Source organism: Tauraco erythrolophus, chromosome 17 (genome assembly GCF_009769465.1).
Source record: "Tauraco erythrolophus isolate bTauEry1 chromosome 17, bTauEry1.pri, whole genome shotgun sequence".
NCBI classification, from domain to species: domain Eukaryota; kingdom Metazoa; phylum Chordata; class Aves; order Musophagiformes; family Musophagidae; genus Tauraco; species Tauraco erythrolophus.
In genome coordinates this window covers 14,513,613-14,533,154 of record NC_141481.1, presented here as the reverse complement: position 1 = coordinate 14,533,154, position 19,542 = coordinate 14,513,613, and the positions used below count along the sequence as shown (strand labels likewise).

General features: G+C 56.3%; 1 protein-coding gene across 1 annotated transcript in view; it reads right to left on the bottom strand.

The window, feature by feature from the left end:
- The window catches only part of PRKCB (protein kinase C beta), a 113,103-nt gene that overhangs the window by 25,653 nt on the left and 67,908 nt on the right, over positions 1–19,542 (bottom strand). The window contains 4 exon segments of the mRNA XM_086622614.1: positions 3,408–3,554; positions 9,271–9,367; positions 11,202–11,336; positions 11,720–11,876. Coding sequence (XP_086478740.1) covers positions 3,408–3,554; positions 9,271–9,367; positions 11,202–11,336; positions 11,720–11,876 — 536 coding nt within the window.

The following is a 19,542-nucleotide window of genomic DNA, read 5'->3' as shown; positions in this document are numbered from 1 at the left end:
ACGGCTCCCACCAGAGCAGGGATGCGGCTCCCACCCGAGCGGGGACACGGCTCCCACCAGCGTGCTCCATCTCTGCAGCGCAGTGAGAGGCACAGCTTGGCCAGTTACCACATCAAACGCACAAAAAACCTTCTGTAGGGCTCACACGGACTGGGAACATCTCCATGTGGTGCCTTCCCAACTACATGGCAACCCCGAGCCACAGCTGAGCCAACCAGCCCCCGCTTTGCCGAGATGTGAAAGGCAAAAGGACTTTGCAGCTGCCTAAAAATCGGCTGCACCGCAGCCACGGTGCAGGGGCTGAGCGTGGGAGCGTGCGGGTGACGCTGGAAACCACCCAGTGCTGTATTTCCCCCACACCGGGGCCAGCAGAGCGAGTGGCTCGTCCAGACTGAAACCACTCGGGGATGCTGCAATCACTGGGAATTTGCACACGCAGAAATGCTTTCGGGCTCTGCTCCATGGCCAACCCAGAAAACACCTTCTGCACCCGGAGCGAGGGGCACGCAGCCTGTGCCAGCCTTGGCTGCTCACCCTGTGCTCCGAGCGGGACACATGGCCGCTCACGGGGCTCACGCGACCGTCGCCGACGCCGTCTCCCTCCACCCCTGCCCGCGGCAGCTCGGCGGTGCGATGCCCGTGGAGCGGCAGCCCGTCCCGCTCCCAGCTGGGTGCTGGCTCCACGCTGGCTCCACGTTGGCACCACGGTTCCTATGGTGACTGCAGCGCGGGCGCAGCTGAAATCTCAGGAGAAGAACAGCCACCGATGCGCGGGCTGGTGATGACAAAGATGGGGACCTGTCACACCGTAAATGCAAAAAGATTCGACCAAGCGAGCACAGCCGGTGTGGTTCGGTAACGCCGTGAGCAGAGCTATGCCCAACGTGCCCGGTGGTGAAGGGGGGAGTGTGCCCCAAACCTCACCGCGTGCCCAGCGGCTATGGCACAACTCGGAGACCACGTCTCTGCCCAAGTGCTGGCACAACCAGCCCTTCTGCTGCGTTTCATCCCAGGAGAGGGGAGGAAAGCACTCCACAGCTTGAAGATTATCACAGGACACGAAAATTGTCTCCCGTTGCACTCTAATCCACAACTGCAGAGCCAAAGGAACCGGCCCCACTCAGAAAAACACCATAAAACCCCCAGAACAGACTGACAGCTTGAGAGCATGACAGATTGATTAGCTGCAAAAATACGAACAAGCCACATAATTTAACTTTCCTCTATTTATATTACAGCAAAGCAAACCCAGGGTGGGCTGTGCCAAGTGCTGCCGCCGTCAGTCAGGAACATCTCCCCTCCCTGCGCCAGCCAAGTTGGCGCTGCCACCAGTGTCGGCTCCCGGGGCTCCTACTGAGCCCCCGCCAGCCCCGGCAGCACCCACAGCCCAAGGAGACCCGAGACCACCAAGTTCACCAAGGGCCACCATGTCCTGGGGCTGAATGTGCCCCTGCGCTGTTTCCCAAACCAGAGCTGTTTTCCACCCCCTGAACCCCGACACCCAGCTCTGCGGGGACCGCCAGCCCTCCAGCTGCCAGCTCACTCTCTGCAAAGTAGACTGCATGCTTTTTTTTTTTTTTTCCCCTTTTTTTTGGATGCAGAAAAAGCTGATATTTAACTTGATTTATTCCAGTAATACAGAGTATTTGTTTGGGAATGCTCCAGCATAATAACTGGAGATATTCTGATGCTGAATGTGGAGAAAGTGAGTTCATTACGCTGCACTGAGGCCAACACACGGGTACTGCTGACCCTGGGCAGAGTCAAATACTGAGCACTAAATCTGAGCTACTGGTGCCAAAGGGTTAATAAGCTCCTGCCTGAGACTGAGACTCGCTAAACCAGGGTGATTACACCCAAAGAGCTTGAGCCGCAGCAGCAGGGACTGGCAGGAGGGAGGCTGGCAGCACCCAGCATGGCATGGGTGCCAGCCCTGGCGAAGGACACTGCCGCCACCGACACGACCGGTTGCTGGGCACGCCAAGGGCACGGAACCCGCCGGGAGCCTCCCTGCCAGCAGAGCACTGGCACGGCACAGACCCGCACCCCTCCTGAAACGTCTGGCACCTCCGCGTGAGCGCGACGGGCACCCTCCGCCGTGCCACCGCGTGTGCCCGTGCCGGGGCGGCGGGAGGGGAGCGCTCCCCGGCAGGCGCAGGCACACGTGAGGCTGAAGCTGCATCTCACCGTAGAAACCAACGTGCTGTTTTAATAAGTGCTAATTAGCATATTTATAACATTCTGTTCCAGGGAACAGTTTCTGTCACACGTTCCCTTATATAAGCCATGATGCCAACTGAAGAGTTTGCTAATGCTCCTCAAATTAAAAGAAGAGGGGAGGGGGGGAAAACCCAACTACAGAGGTTCCGGATGCCAAGCACCGACTTTAAAAGGGATTAATTGTCGGGAGGGAGAGAGAAGGGGGCAAAAGTGAGGCAGAAACAGGAATATGTATGTGCCACTGAGCTCTGGCAGCACGGGCACAACACCCGGGGCTTTCCCACCCACCCAGGCTCCAGCCTGCAGCAAAGGTGTAACCGCGGGGTGATGGCACCGATGGGAACCGCGGGCTCTGCTCTGGGTGCCAGGAACCGCCGGGAACTCCCCGCTCTCCTCCTGCCCCAGATGCTCCAGTGGATCTCCGAGCTCCCCACCTCCAGAAAGGCAGCGAACACCCGCCTAGGGGGGCTGGACCCGCCAGAGCTCCAATGCCAGCGGCAAAAAGCTGGTGGAGGGAACGGCGGGGCGGGTTCGCCCCTCGTGCCCAGCATCGCTCCCCTGGCATTCCCTCCTCGCTTCCGCCGCCCGCGAGAGCAGAGCAATATTCCCTGCAATTAAGGCAATTCGTTAACCAGAGCAGCGTCAGGCTGCCCGTGGCACCAGCGAACGCGGCGCGGGCACACGGCAGCAGCCCACCGCCCTGCCCGCTCCGCGCTGCCGTGCCCAGCAGCCACCCCAGGGCTGGGATTTCTTATGGAAATCATGATAGGGTTGGCAAGACCCCAAGAAAAAAATGAAGGCTCCGAGTCACATAATTACTAGAAGAATGAAATTCTGTTACCACTCATAAGCGGCCTGGAAAGTTAATTAAAATGTTCACGTGTATTTGTAATTATTAGAGAAAAAAATGGCCAAATAAAAAAGAGCTTTAAAGATCCAGTACACATGCTGGCTCCTAAAAAAAGCATCTGATTTTTGTGATGGTCTGACCGGACATCTCAGGTCTTCATCACCGCGACACAGCAGTCACGCAGTCCGGACGGGAGCTGACAACTGGGCTCCCATTGCCGGGACACTGTGGTCCCAGGTGGCACACGGACCCGTCACGCTGGAGCAGCCCCTCGGCCCCAGCTCAGGAACGCCACAAGCAACGTGTGTTAGACGCAAAGGCGCGCGTCGTACCGCACCTTCCCAAAGCTGCCTTTTCCCAGCACCATCAGGAAATTGAAATCCGAGAGTTTCATCCGATCTCTGCTCCCGTTGTTGTCGAATTTAGAAATGGCATTTGTTGTCTTCTCATCCGCAGCCTTGGAGCCTGTTCCAATCTTGGCTCTCTGCAAAGAGGGAGATAGGATGGGGAGAAAAGAGAAGAAATTACTGTAAACAGGGTGGAGAAAGGTCAACGTAAAACCAGTGAGTGCTCCCAAAAATCCCACATTAATCAACTCTTTTCCAGGTCAAACACTACCCTGAGCTAGGGGAACGTTTTCCATAAGCGTGGCAGGGACAGCACCCAGAAGGGCCCTGGAGAAGTTCTCAGCCCCAACACACTGCACCGTTCAGCTAATTCCCAGTTAGTTTCTGCCAGAGCAACTGGGAACCACATCTGCCCAATACCCTCTTACCCCACTCCCCGCAGCGGCGGGACGGGGCAGCCTGTGTGCCCGGGAGCTGCCCCCTAACATGCTCCAGGTCATCTGAAGCATAAAACAGAGGCTTAAATCAGCTTTTGCTTCTCAAAGCCGACTCCTGTCTCTCACCTCACTGGAAAAGGACAGGTGAACATAAATATATTAGGGTAAAATATAGAATTTTCTATCCAGCTCCACCTCCGTTACTATCTGGTATCGAAGAGAACTGCACTCCTTTGCCAGTCCAGGCTGAACGTAGGAAGCTACGAATCCATTTTGAGCACCCCGGGATGGGCAGCCCCCCTCCCGTGCCCCCGCGCTGCCACAATCGTGGCTGCTTGTGACGGAGCCTCAAACCCCCCAGTTTCCAAACACACCCCCTTGCCGGGCCAGGGGCCACCTCATCTGCTGAACCCCCGTTTGCAACAGCTATCTCCCCGTTTATTCGGTTCTGATTTTCAGGAACACGCGACAGCGCGAGGCTTGCGCTGAGCTCAGTCTGGCGTGAAATTCCATTAACCCCATTCCAGCAGTTCCATCCGGCTGCTGCGCGCAGCCCCTCCAGATAGCAGCCTCACCAGTAAGCTCCCAGCCTTTGCTGCTGCTAATTGGTTCTCCCAAGGTTCTCCGTGCTGCAAAACTCTCCGTTCAAGGTCACCTGCAGCATCTACAAACATCTGAAAAACTCCTGGGTCTCTGGGATTTGCAAACATGGCAGTCGCTAACGCGGCTTTGCCCCGGGAGGAGGTTGGAACCACCCGACAGCCTCCGGCACCCGCGGGGCCGTGCCACCAGCACGCCAGCTCTGCAACGGGGAGAAAAGCAAACGAAGTCACCTCTCCCCAGGTACGAGGGCTTCTCCCCGTTGGGATCTTTAGGCTTTCACAACGTCCCCAAAAGAAGGGGATGCCCGGCTGGGGCGTTTTATGTCACATCAGCTCAGGCTGACGAACAGCAGCTCTGGCACCGACCGAGAGCGGCTCCTGGAACCGGGCCAAGGAGGGACCCCGACGTGGGCACCCGAATCCGCGCAGCCTCCGTGCCACCGCCCTCGGCAGCCCGCGCCCCGCCGCAGCTCGCCGCTGTCCCCAAAAGGAACGTGCACTTTTCAGCAGGCAAAACAGCCGTTTTCCATGAGAGCCCCCCAAACGCTCCACCAGAGCCGAAAAACAATCCTGTCGGAGCGGATTTGACACTAAATTAACCTCTGTGAAAATGAGCCGTAATACAATCCAAGGGCAATACTACACTGCCACTAAAGGCACCCGAAGTGCACCCCAAGTGCACCCCAAACACACCCCCAGCACACCCCCAGCGCATCCCAAGCCCACCTCTAGCACATCCTAAGCACACCCCCAGCACACCCCCGTGTCAGACAAGTCCACGTGCTCCTCCCGCGTGCCTGCAGCCTGGCAGCGCCGGGCTGGTCCAGGGCACTCACCGATGCACGAATGGAAGCAGGGGGAGACCTTCAGCCCTGCACAGGGTGGCAAAGAGCAACTCGACGAGTGTGGAAGAGGATTTCCATCTGCTTCGTCCCAGCGGACTGGCCACCATCGCGCACAGCGTCACCAAAGCGCTGGCAGATGCCCAGGCGAGCACCTGGCACCCGAGTGTGAGTGATTTTGGCTCCTTCCCACCATTTACAGCTGCTCCAAGCCCGCGTTTGGAGAGGGGCTGCCTCAGGCACAGCCAGCCTTGCACTTGACCTGAATTTTCAGCATCACGGTACGTTCGTAGGAGATGAGATGTGGATACAAACACAACTCAACTTCCCTGATCAAAGAGGCTCCGCGCGCAGCTTGGCCGGGGTGGGAACGGTCGTTCCAGGAAAGAGCCCAAAATGAGTTGGGGAGGTGTAAAGATTGTCACCCCGAGTGAAGTGTCTTTGCTTTTCCTGCTGAGTGTTTCCAACGTCTCTCTCTAAGTAAGCACAAAAGTCCTTTAACCTGTTTTTAATACTCTCCTGATGCTCACACAATCTCCAGACCTCTTTAAGCTTTACGGCTGGAGCGTGCCAAATATTGCTCCCAAAACTTTTTAAAAAAAAGCACTTGACCTTCGTTATCCAACTCCATTTGTCATAGTTAATTTACTACGTCTGAATTTATGCAGTAGCAGCTGACGTTCACATCTATCACGCTTTCTCAGCAAGCGGCCGACAAAGACGGAGCAGAATTGGCAGGGGATGGAGCACGAGGCTTCAGCCTTCGTCTCGGGACGCTTCCCAGTGAAGCCCAGGACGTGCCCGCTGCAGACCAAAGGCTGCACAGCACCATGACCTCGGCCCACAGCAGCCCCGCGAGCAGCCACGCATCTCCTGTGCCATCCTGGCGCTTTGGCACCGCTCAAAACACAACCCTGTCCTACATGTCTCAGCTTTGTCCCGTTGATCTGCGCTGCCCGGGAGCGGGCAGGATGGAGCAGCACTAACGCAGATCGATCAGAGGATTCTTTTTAGTCCTCACCATCTGCAACGCCATGACAGCAGCCTGGCTGGTGCATGCAACTGGCTTCAGCGCCCTCCTTGCCCCAGGGTGCTGGCACATGCCATCGCCCAGCGGGCCAGGGACCCCATTGTTGGGACAGTGACCTGCTCACAAAGGAGGACGCAGCGAGGTGAGGGTACAGTTGTAGTCTGGCAGAGTGGAATGATGCCTCTGGACAAAGTGTTTTCTGATCTGTAGGCAACTCGTCACCTGACTTCCAACACACAAACCGTTCTACCACCGCTGGAACATCAAGAAACACAACGAAAGCAGGTGGGTAGTTCTTTAGGGAGCTGACAGCCATTGGTTGTATGCCAACTGTTGTATTAAAACCGTCCTATTTCCTGGGATAGTCAGGAAATTCTATATAAAAGAGACAAATGTGAGATTAAAAAAAAAAAGGAGAAAAAGGAACCAACTCTCCAGTCCCGAGCTACAGTTACGGAGTTCACGCTGACAACCATAAGGGCAACGACTTTATTTTGTGTACGGCTCACAGGAGTCTCCAGCTGTACCAGGTCCATTCCCAGGGCTCTGGGCAGATGTGAGCTGTACTGACCAATGGCAAAGACCTATTAACCCCGTAACGCCTGGATCAATCACCCCGGCAGGATCTTCCGTGGCTTATTGAGTAGTAAAGAGATGTTTCTCTTTGAAGCCTCTTGGCGAGTTGGCCCCAGGTGTCACTGCAATCCCTTGGAGACTGGCAGGGAAATCTCACCCCCTGCACCCCGTCCTCGGTGCTGCCGCTGCAGAGCGCTGACGCTCCGATGCTGACAGCAGCTTCGCCGGGTCAGCTCCCCAGGCAGCCCGGGTGCGATGAGGCTCTGCAGAGCCTTTCCAGCTCCCTGGAATCCCGTACCCACAGCTGCTCGGAAAAGCCCATCACTTTTACATCCTTTGCTTTTCCCAGGCTCCACCGGCGCTTTCCCCATGCGACCGTCCCGCGCTGCCGGCAGCACCGCCGAGCCCCCAGCCCCACTGCCCCCTCCGAGCGCTCGCCGGTGCCACTGGCCTTCCCCTCGGAGCTACGGGCCACTTCAGCCGAGGCACTGTCGCTCCTCTGAGCTTCCCTGCCGCTTGGCCACCTCAATTCACATTGACTCCGCTCTCGGTTCACCAGGTCACCCCCCGATCCGAGCTGGGAGCAGGGGAAGGATGGATCACTCAGGTTATCCAAAACTGAATGACTGGCTCAGCCGTATTGCCCCAGTCTTCCAGGCTCACACCTCCCGCAGCCCCAGCAGCGTTTCTGTCGGTAACGCCACGGTGCCAAGCGCTGTCGGGGATCGCTGATGCCACGTGCCAGCTCACCCCACCGTCACCCTCCTAAAAACCCAGCCTGGTCTCCGTGCACGAGGCAGGATACAGAGGCTGCCGCGACGTGTAACGAACGGCTAAGAAAGGGTTTCTTCCTGAGATTAGCTCCAAATTCAATTATACTAATATCTTAATTTATCTTAGTTAATTATAGTAATTCATAATCAGCAGCATGACAGAAAAAACAGACGAACAAATCCTCTTACATGGCACCTCAGAACGGGGGTAGAACCGCTGTGTCAGCAACACGTGCACGTGCTGACCCCAGGAGCACCGTTACATCGGGTCATCCCGGGACATTCGGGATCTTCCTCCCTCTCTAACGAGCACGTAGCGTTGGAAATACCTTAAATGAAGTATCTCCGTATTTAGCTCCGCTCTGCTCATTTTGGCAAACACAAGCTGTGAATTATGCAACCCTACAGAAAGGCAGACACCGACCGAAACAACGTAGGTGAAGGGGGGGGGGGGTTGCTCTGCTGCTTTGCAGCGAGAAGAAACAACTTCTTGGAAACGCTGGGATTCCAGACTCCTCCCTGCCTGCGGGCAGCAGGGACACGGACGGGATCAAGGAGTTCTTAGCGGAGCACAAGGCACGAGCAAATGTTGCACAAACCTCCGCACTGTGCAACGCTCTCGGTTGTAGTGTCAATCTGACATAAGCACCAAAGAATAGGGTGGATGATCTACTTAGCGATATGGTTTAACGGGGACTAGGGACGGTTGGACTCGATGATCTCTAAGGTCTTTTCCAACCTAGAAATCTATGAAAGAATCATTTTTGTATCTCTCATCTCCTCCTCCACCAGAAACGACCGTTCCCTTTCCCAGCTAACCTGTTCCCTGCTTCCACCGCACGCGCAGGCAGACACGCACGTGCGCACAGCGGCCACGGCACTTTCCAATTAGGATGGAGTATTCCAGGTGACAGGGATGGCTCGTTCCGTGTGCCACAATTAAAAACCATCCTGTCAATCCCATCGGAAAATTGCACGTGAATGGGCCCTCGCTCCCAGCTCCTGGTGTATCCAGATCCTTTTGCTTTAATTTGCTCTTCCACAAACCTCTACAAAATGCCCCCTCGGCTCCTGTGTCCAGGTCCCCGTCACCCCTCGGGCGGCTGCACAGCCGCTCCTGGCCCACCGTGTGCCTTGTGCCGGCAGAGCCGCAGCGATCCGAGCCCCCGCAGACCCTCCGGTCCCCCCTGGAAGCCCCAGCCTGGCACGGTGGCATGACCCAGCGCAGGCAGGAACCGCTTTCGGATGCATCACCAACTTTCCATTCCCATACAGTCCTTGTTAATTATTTAACGTAGCCAAACCGTTGCTGGAGAGCTTCAAATCTTCAGAGTGACTTTCTTTTGCTAAATGTAACTGAAGAACTTACCTTCTGGAAACACGGCTGGAAGCCCGTGCCCCGGTGCCAGGTGTGCCATGGAAACCCCCAGCCAAGGGCACGGGTCCCCAGTGCAAAGCAGGGAGAGGGTGGAGCGATGGGCTGTACCCTGCTCCACGCTCCCCAGGGAAAGAGCTGGCAAGGAAAGCCCCTTGCAGGACATGGCAGGTGGGCAGCAAGGAAAACCCCTGAGATCCCAAGAAAAATCAATTCACCTCAAATTTCTGCCTCAGTTCCTCGTTTCCTTCTTCTCCCTCAGGAGGCACCGGGACGTTGAAATACTCCCCCTCCTCCTGGCTCAGCAGCTTAAACCTGGGGGGACACAGCGAGAACGGCAGGTCAGGATGGCAGCCAGGACCGTGGGCAGGATGGTGGGCAGGCAGGTCCGCACCTCCTGCTCCGAGCACAGCTCTGCCTCCACTGTATCAGCATCCTGGTGATCCTTCCCCAAGGTTAGAAGACCCCCCCAAACCTCACACCCCCAAACCATCCCACTCACCAAGCTCCCGAGTGGGGGGTGTTCCTGGGGTCCTGGCCGTACTGGGGACCCCAACCACCCCAACCCACAAAGCACATCCACCGCCCGCTGCGGCAGACACCAAAGCACCGATGCCTCTTCCAAAACTGAGCCTGACCCAAACACCCACAGACAAAGCACGTCTTTCTCGTGACGGCCACGGGCACACGCATGGGCAAGCTCCTTCCCCACCGGCTGCCCCTGGTGCCAGGGCAGGCTGGGCTCCACAGGCAGAGCACGCGGAACATGTCGGTGCTACACTGGCGCCGACAACTTCAAGCACAAAGCCAAGATGCTCAGCAAAACAAAGGAAAAAAAGTGTGAGCAGCAATTATCAGAAATCATGGAAACGTCACTCAGATGTGAGGCGTTCTGCACAGCTGTGGGCAAAGCCTTGGCTCCGCTGGCACAGCCCTCCTGGCAGCGGAGGAGGGTTATCAGCCAGGGGTCACCCCCAAAGCCCCAGCAACAAAGTGCTGTTGGCATCACAAGGGGACAGGCTCTCCCTTTGAGCTTCTTTTCTCCATTGGCTGCAGTTTAGGCATCAAATATACATCAGAGCTCGTCCTCGGGTTCATTGCAGCCAGTGCTGACAAGGGAAACTCCTTAGATCCCCACTGAGGTGGGTGGGACCAGGGGGATGGTGGCAGGGAGCACCCCCAGCTCTACCCTGCCAGACGAGCAGGTGCCCACATGGTGCCAGTCCACCTCCCCGTGCACGAGGGGCAGGGCAGCCCCTCCGCCCGCTCCTCCTCCTCCTCTCCATCCTCCACTTTGAGGCACGCACAGCTTCCGCGGTGGGCAAGGCAGAGCCCGGGGTGTCGCTCAGCTCACGGAATGCGAATTAACAGCGTGCAGGTTTGGGTTTCCAAAAGACATGTAATATCTATTTCCAATTACTACGCTTGGCACGGAAAGGTAACCCAGCTCTCAGGCACCAGTAGCTGGGGAAAAAAAGAAAAAAAAAGGGAAATAAGGCAGCATATGGCCTGCTGGGGGAGATAAAATGGAAATGAAGAGACCCATTCTGCATTCATCTCGCGCGGTAACGAGCAGCGGTAATTACGCACTTCGGTAGCATTCCTCCTTTTGCTGAGCAGTGCCCCTCAGCACCCATTCTGCTCGTCCGTGTCCCACAAATCCCAGTTCAGACATGTCCCCCCACCCCTCTGCGCTCTCCCGCTCACCTGACGAAGCCACATTTGCCTCCCCAGTACAGAAACGCAGGGAACCCAACCAGGAAACGCTGGGAAACGCTTGCTGTGCTGGCAGGCAACACGGTCTCCTCCCGAAGCCCACGCAGCAGTGCCCGCGGTGAGCGCCAGCCCCCCGGGCAGCCCCGGAGCAGGGAAACCCCCCAGCCCCAGCGAGGGGCAGGAGGATGCGGGGGAGGTGGCACAGAGCCAGCCCACGCCGGGCACTCAGACCCCATCCCAGGGCCGCCCCGCAGCCCACTGCAGCTCCAGCTGGGAGGTGGAGCAGCACCTTCCGCAGGGGCCAAACCCACGGGTGGTCCTTGAGCAGAGGGTGCTGGTAAAGCCCGTCGGGCTGCCGCGTCTTCCACCACGTACAAAAGGACCAGGACTGCTTTGGCACCCACGGTGTTTTTAAAGCAGTTGCAACCCTTACCATCCATCGACTCCCGACTTCTGCAGCTCAGAGATCCCGAAGGACAAGGAGCCCATGAAATCATTCCTGCTGGTCAGATCCCAGTCCCAAATCTCCACGGACAACCGCCTGTCTTTGTCTGCCTCTTTCAGTTGGCTGGAAGAGAGGAGAGAAGAAGGGATGGTTTGATTCTGGAAGCTGTTGCTGCACCACCACGCTCCTCCACGCTCCATAAGAACCTGGAGGCAAACTGAAGGATCATCTCCAACGACTGTCCAACGCTCTAATATTTAATTTCCCAACTGCATCCGTTTCAAATGGAGAACGCAGAGTTCCTGCCCGAAACACTCAGCTTTGATCAGGGGTCAGGGCAGAGGTTTGAGCATCTCTGAGTCACACTTACAGGACCGAAAAGAATTATTTCTCAGTTGAATCAGCTCAACGTCTCTGAATAATTAAATCAGAGCAAACACAATCACATTAATTCTTAGGGGCGAGAAAAATTAGTTCACGAGTTTAAACATTTTTCCGGTACTTACAATTTAAACGTCTCGTTCCACTCAGGATTCAGGGAGCACTTGATGGTTTTGGTCTTCTGTTTGCTTTCGTTTTTGGGGTCAGGGATTAGTTTAAGCTTCACGTAGGGATCTGACAAGCCATTAGGATCCATAGGAACTAGGTTTTTAGCATCTCTTACTGGGGAGGAGAAAAAGGAGTAAATTCAGTATCCAAACTATAAAAACACCCAATAATAGGCAACTTCCCTGTGAGCGAACGGTCGGTGTGAAAATCGTGATTAAAAACTGAACACGTGCAGACACGGACGTCACGTGAGAAACAACGTACAGTGATCGGTGCGAAGCGAACACCGCTCCAACGGACGAGGCAGCGGAGGATCAACTCCAGAGGTTATTTTCACTCTCTGACAGGATGATTTGTTGTTTGCTGTCACTTTTGAACAGTTTGAAGCTGCTTTGTTTCCCCTTGCACCTCGGTAAGCAGAACGGCACTGATTTCTTCCTTATGGGAGAGGTGGGAGCATGGGCACGGTGCTTCCCACGGAGAGTGGAATAGCAATGAAGCAGCCAGGCGCCAGAAAGCACCGGCACAGCGGCTGCAGCCAGCGCCAAGCTGGTCCTTGGGGTCCCCTGGGGCTCAGGTGCCACGGCCCCGAGGGACCGGGGGGGTGCCATGGAGAGCTGGGTGGCTGCAGCACCCCGGCTCTGGGAGCCAGAGCATCGCCCTAGGGAGTGGGGAGCGGGAGCAGAAGGGGGGAGAGCAAAACTGTGGGCGACCTTGGCTGCTGGTAATTGGATTGTGGTTTTGGCAAATTAAATGCAATCAGGCTGATCTAAATCTCTTCCCCAGATTAAGTCAAAAGGATCTGTCTTCTGGGAGAAGGGTCTTATCTCCCCTCCGACCCAGGCAAAGACATCAGAGATGGAAATGCCGACGGGACGTGATGGAGCATCTCCGTGATCGGGGGAAAAGCTGCTCACGAGGGCAGCCAGGGCAGAACCTCCCCGCTGCTGCACCACTGCCAGCGGCTGTGGCTCAGCTGGGTGCCCTCACAGGGTCTCCCACCCTGGCCTGGGCTGGGCTGGCAGCACTGCCCAAGCAGCGATAGGCGCTTCCCTTCACCAAAGCATTGCCCTTACGGAGCCCTCAGCCCCTCCTCAGCAGCGGGCATGGTGCCCGCCGGCAGCCCCTTGGCACAGCACACTGTCACCTCCCTGGTGCAGGGCACACCTCGGGGATTGGGGATGGGGGGTCGTGCCATGTCAGGAACCAGGAACTCGGCACTGCCTGAAATCCCACGGGATCACACCAGTAGCTCTGCGACGAGGTTCACTGGGGGCACAGCTTCACCCCCTACACCCCAATCCCGAGGAGCAGCGGACTCCAGCTGCACGTGTGGAGCTGCAGGACATTAGAAGACCCTTTCAGAGAATCAGCAAGAGTAAAAACAATTGCTGGGTTCCCAAACCGCCAGTAAGGCGTTTCCGACGCAAGGCTGGGAGCCAGAGAGTTTTGAAAAGCGCGTTAATGATCCCAAATCTGCCATCTACTGCTGTCCTCCTGAAGCATCGCCCAATTTCTGGCTCCACAGAATGAAACTTGTAGCCAAAATTCAAATCTGCATTTCTAAACAAGCTCATTTATCACACGCGACACCCTTGGCAGACAGAGACGGGCAATCCTGCCGGGAATCGCCTGCAGCCCAGGGACGGGGCCCGGGCAGCCCCGGCGATTCGGCACCACTCGATATTCCACTCCTCAGGCTCCTGGGATGAGGCAGCCACGGGCAGAGCTGCCTCTGGCCCCTCTGGCAGATGGGGAAGGAATGACTTCATCACCCCAGCCCCAGCGGAGGCGACATGCAGTGACCTCACTGCTGATGCCACCGTGCCCAGGACAGGTGGGATCTCTCTGCCAGGGGGCTGTGGCCCGCTGGTGGTCGGTGGGCTCAGGGGTGCGGGTGCAGCAGCTGCTCAGCATCCACATTTACCAGCAGCTTTCCGAGGAGCGGCTTTGCCGCTGGAAGAGGGGGAGGACACGTACTTCCTCACCACCATTGCAAGCTTTTACCTGTGCCTTTTTGATGGGAAAAAAGGGGATCTTCATCACCCCCTTCTTGAACTATGAAACACAGAAGTGCGTTAGAGAAAAGCCCCGCGGCTGGTCCTGCCAGGGCACCCCCCGGCTGGCGATGCGCCCGCAGGGCAGGTGGCCCTCGCGGGGTCAGCAGGAAAGTTTTTGCTGTTTGCAGACGTGAGAGGTGCCTTGTACAGGGAGCCCGGTGCCCCTGTGCCCCTGCCCCAAGCCCCCCAGACATCCCTTGTCCCGTATCCCTCGCACAGCTCCATCCCTAACCCCGTGGTGGGTCTGACCGTGGCCACAGGCGATGGTCCCACTCTGCTGCACACTCCTGCTTTCACCCGTGCGCGGGGGCCAGGGCTCCCTGCCTGCACCCCTGGCACTGCCGTGGCACGGTGAGAGATGCCCCAACTGCTCCGCTCAACCAGGGCCTCTCAATACCCTCCTCCTGCAACCCTGCTGAGCTTTTACCACCTTTTTATCACCTTCCTGGCTTTAGCATTATTGTGAAAACATATTTTCAATGACCCCGACCACCTGCAGCCCAGGGAGATGTCAGAGCCTTGGGCACAGGGCTCATCTCCACGCCAAAATCAGACAGCCCACCGCCACCCACCACCATGCAGGACGACCTAAACAGGGGATCTGGTGGTACTGGGCACTGAGCAATGCCCGTCCCAGCCCCAGCGCAGGTCCCACACCAGGCACCCGGGGCGGGAGAGAGGGCACGTCCACGCTGGAGATCATCGCTCTTCATCTGCGCCGCGGATCAGCAGAGACCCCGGGGACCCCTCACCCCCTGAGACAGATGGCAGCAGCCGCCGTGTGAGCAGCAGAACTGACCCACGGGCTGGCAGGAGCCGCTCTCGTGGACCAAACGGGCGACGTCCCCTTGGAGAGAGGATGGGAAATTATGTCACACTGAATCAACGCTCCGACTTTGCTTCGTGCTTCACCGTCGGAACGGCCGCGGAATGTCCTCTGGAGACACATGAATAAGCCTTCATCATTTATCAGGCCATTGTTCACTTCTTTAAGGAACAGGAGGAATAATTCCTGACCCTCACAGTCAATCAGTCTACGCCCTGAAGCATGAGATTTGATTACCTCAGGTTATTATCTCAGCACGCAGACTTAAAAATTTCATTAATGGGAATAATTTTATCTCTTCATTTCAAAAAACAAAACGCTTCTGCTTGACCTTAAGTAACTTCCTGACTTGTCAAGCAGAAATCAACAATTAAGTGAAAGAAAAATAAAAACCTCAGGAAGGGCAGCAGTGATACCTCGTGTCAGGAGAAACATGCTCCTCTCCAACTGTTCATGGCATTTCTTTGACAGTTAAATTTGATGTAAGATAGTTTTACATCCGTCACATTCTGACAGTTTTGTGCATCATTAAGAAGTAGTAACATCATTATTAATAGTGATGAGTAAGAACGTTACGATCCCATTTAAAGCAGCTGCTCTTAAATCACTCTGGGTACCGAGCCCGGCCACGGCTGAGGAAAGCCACCCCGGTTCAGGCTACGGGCAGGAAGAGGCACCGGTAAGTCTGGGACTTCATGGGATTCGGGGGGATGTGGGGTGGGGGCAGCACCCACACCCTCCTCTGCACGCTCATGCGCAGAGGGCACCCATGGGTGCGTGTGCCGGGTGCAGGCAGCGGCTCGGCAGCACCTGCTGGGTCCCTTTCCCAGGTGCCCGCGGCACGGCGGGTTGGGACTGCGCTGGGGTGCCCTCGCTGCTGGGCACCGGGGCTGAATCAGGCCCCCCGGGTGAATACCTCTGGTTGTACACCCGTTCCTCGCCCCTCGCCCGCTCCGGATGCCTTTGCAGAACGTCCCATCCCAGTGCCCCGGGAAGCCCCATGACCATGACCAGCAGCCACAGCTCCGCAGGGGCCGCCGATGCTGGGAGGGTTCTGTCGGGGAGGGTCTGTCCCCTGCCTGGGGGGTGCACTGGCCTGAGGACACCACTCCATCGCCATGGGAACGAGATATCATCCGCTCCCCTTCGTAGGGCCAGGTCAGGTAGAGCTGGCTGAACGACATTTGAATAATTTATTCTGCAAAATTTGCAATACTTTCCAAATAAATTATTCAGACAACATCTTTTAATTACCCAGGCAGCTGTAACTGCAGGAACAGGCTTGGGAAGAGATGCTTATTTCAGACACCCACATCTCCAGTGCAAAAAAAACGTGGGGAGAAATATCACTGTAACCAATGGCCAAAGCAGGAGGGAACGCAGCCTGTTTGGGGAGTTTGTCCTGGCCTTGATCTTGAAGGTCCCTTCCAACCCAAACCATCCTGTGATTCTACGGAAGGGGGCTGGTGCCCCATCGGCAGCTCCCTGGGGAAGGCAGACCACAGCCCAGCCCCAGCAGGTCTGCTCCCCTCCAGCACTGCTCCCCAGCCCACCCGGCCCCACCAAGGCCCACTCGGACCCCGGGGCCACAGCAGATGCTGCACAGCCTCCCACGAAGGGGCTGCAGCCGACCCCATCGCCTGCCTGGGGTCGTGCGTCTGCTTGTGGCTGGTACCCAGATCTCCATGGGAAGGCAAGACTAATATGCTGGATAAAAAGACCAGAAAGTTCTTTGCTAAATATGCAGTGCCATATGGGGGTTCACTTTTATGTTAAAAAAAAAAAGCCTACAACAAAACCCACTCCTACCCGGCTCCTGAAGACAGCTTATACGGGCTGCCAACTCCTTTACCTTCATCTCTGAGTAAGCAGAGCAGACAGAATCACAGAATCACAGGATGGTTTGGGTGGGAAGGGATCTCAAACATCATCCAGTTCCAACCCCCCTGCCATGGGCAGGGACACCCTCCACTACACCAGGTTGCCCAAAGCCCCATCCAACCTGGCCTTGAACACTTCCAGGGATGGGGCAGCCACAGCTTCTCTGGGCAACCTGTGCCAGTGCCTCACCACCCTCAGAGGGAAGAATTTCTTCCTTAGATCTAATCAAAGTCTCCCCTCTTTCAGTTTAAAGCCATCACCCCGTGTCCTGCCACTACACATCCTTGTCCAAAGCCCCTCTCCAGCTTTCCTGTAGCCCCTTTAGGTACTGGATGGCTGCTGGAAGGTCTCCCCGGAGCCTTTTCTTCTCCAGGCTGAAGAAGAGATAATTCTGCTCCCCATTGCCCACTGCAGGGAAAAGCCCTTCTGCAAGCCCCACTCGTGGCAAGGAGAGGTCAGCCCAACCAGCCCAATCCTCCCACCATAGCCATGGCTGGCAAAACATCGCGCCACGCTGGTGGCACCTCCCTATTCCACACCTCTTGGACAGGATTTTGGAGAGGGGAAGGCTCTCGGGCCAACCTGCAGCACTCCTCTTCCTCCCTCCAGCAGCACGCACCATCCCCGGCCGGGAGCAGCCGCATTCCAGCGAGTGCTCAGTGCTCGGATTAACACTCTTGTGCATTAAAACATTTCATTAATGCTCTGCAGAAGAATGTATTTGCACATGCTTGTACAATAGAAAAGGCACAGGACTTAGTACAGCTGCATCTTCCTGGGCCGGTGATTATTAATTAACACACTTCCAGCTCGTTTATCTAATCACAGCATAATTGGTTTCAGTTTTGGTCAATGTTTTACTTCATCAGCTCGGTAAATAGCAAAGCTCCGGTCCCGGCAGCCTCTGCCGATGCTGCCGGCGCAGCGGGGCCGTGGGCTCTAGCGCCGACCCGACGCCGCGTTCCCGACGGTCCCAACGTGGGTCTCGGCTCTGCAGGAGCCGCCACGGCTGTTGGCAGGTTGCTGGGACTGTCGAGAGGGGAGGGAACCCGACATCATCCCCACGCTCCAGCAGCCCTTGCACGAGGACAGGGCACGCTCCGCTTTCACACGCGCACACGTCGGAGTCACCTAAACACACTGAACATTCTCCATCTCCCACGTGGAATGTGCAGCACCACCCTATCATGATTTTTTCTGCATTTTAGTCCCTGTAGACCACCGCTTATAGAATCACAGAAGGGTTTGGGTTGGAAGGGGCCTCCAAGATCATCCAGTTCCAACCCCCCTGCCATGGGCAGGGACACCCTCCACTCCACCAGGTTGCCCAAAGCCCCATCCAGCCTGGCCTTGAACACTGCCAGGGAATAATATCTCTTCCCTGAGCTAAGTGACAAACTGCCCGACCCCCAGCTTGGCACAGGGACGTACCGACCCACGGTGGGACACACCAACCCACAGCGGGATGCAAATCACGCCTGAACAGAGCAGCAGGAAGAACCAGCTCTCGGCGGCAGGACAGGAGCAACGCCTGAGCAGTGTCCTCCATGCAACTCGCTGTCTCACCATCTCCGAGGAGCAATAGTTACGGACTCCAGGCTCAGCCTCCACATTCCCTCGCTCCCCCGTTTCCCAAACTCAGACATTCACATCTCTTCACACGACGGGCTCAGAACCATCTGCATCGGGAAGCTTTTCTATTACAGAAGCAAAAATGTGCAACACCTTGATGACATTTTAATTTGCTACCATTTCCCACTTTATTCAGCAGTCTTTTCCTGCTCATAAGATGCCTGACCAAAGCCCAGACCTGGACACAGACTGAACACACGCTTGTCCAAGAACGTTACCTTCACAAGTCTCTTTTTTCCTTCTTTCCTTCAGAAGAAATCGTGTGTCACTGTTGACTCCAGGGTCAGGGGACAGCGGCACCATCCTCGCTGCGCTGCTGCCCTCGGAGCTGGCAGGATCCGACTCGGACACAAACTGACGCCGACCAGCTCCAGGGAATCCTCCAGGGAACCCAGAGGTGTAACAGTGTCGGAGCAGGGAACAATAGTGATGAGTATCTGCTGACTTGCTGGGTGTAAAGGACCAGATTCCCTGAGTGACCAGGGTGAAAACTGCCCAAGTCAATCAAGCGTCGTTACGTAGCATCCGAAGAGAATCACCTCACCGTGGCAATTGCCATGTCTCAGGGCACTGCCAGGTTCCCAAACTTTGCTCAGCCTCGGACAGCCTCCCGAGCTGGAAAACACCACGTGAATTGCATCCACCTTTCCAACAGTGAGACTCCAAACTTTGTATTATGAAAATCATGGTATTGACACAAGGAAGCCAAAGAGCTGGAGAGACACTTCTCCCCGAATGGCCTCCCAGGAGGCTGAGCCCCTGGCAGCTCAGCTCACTCGCTTCCAAGGACACTCATGGAGACCTTCCAGTACCTAAAGGGGCTACAGGAAAGCTGGAGAGGGACTTTGGACAAAGGTTGTGTAGTGACAGGACAAGGGGCAACGGATTTAAACTGAAAGAGGGGAGATTTCCATGAGAATTAAGGAAGAAATTCTTCCCTCTGAGGGTGGTGAGGCACTGGCACAGGTTGCCCAGAGAAGCTGTGGCTGCCCCATCCCTGGAAGTGTTCAAGGCCAGGTTGGATGGGGCTTTGGGCAACCTGGTGTAGTGGAGGGTGTCCCTGCCCATGGCAGGGGGGTTGGAACTGGGTGATCTTGAAGGTCCCTTCCAAACCAAACCCTTCTGTGATTCTGTGACCTGCTCCTAGCAGTGCTGTGCACAGCACCAATTCCAAGGATGCTTTATCATAATCTAAACCACCACATTACCAAGCAGAGCTGCTACACAATCAGCCATTTCCAGCCAGTGACTTGAGGTTTTCCAGCCTCGTACACTCATTCCCTGGGTCCGGTCTGTTCCCCGCTGAAGATAAGCACTTTCAACTCCAGCCAGCGCCAACGCACGGAAACGCCGGACATCCAGACACATTTCTCCTGCTGCT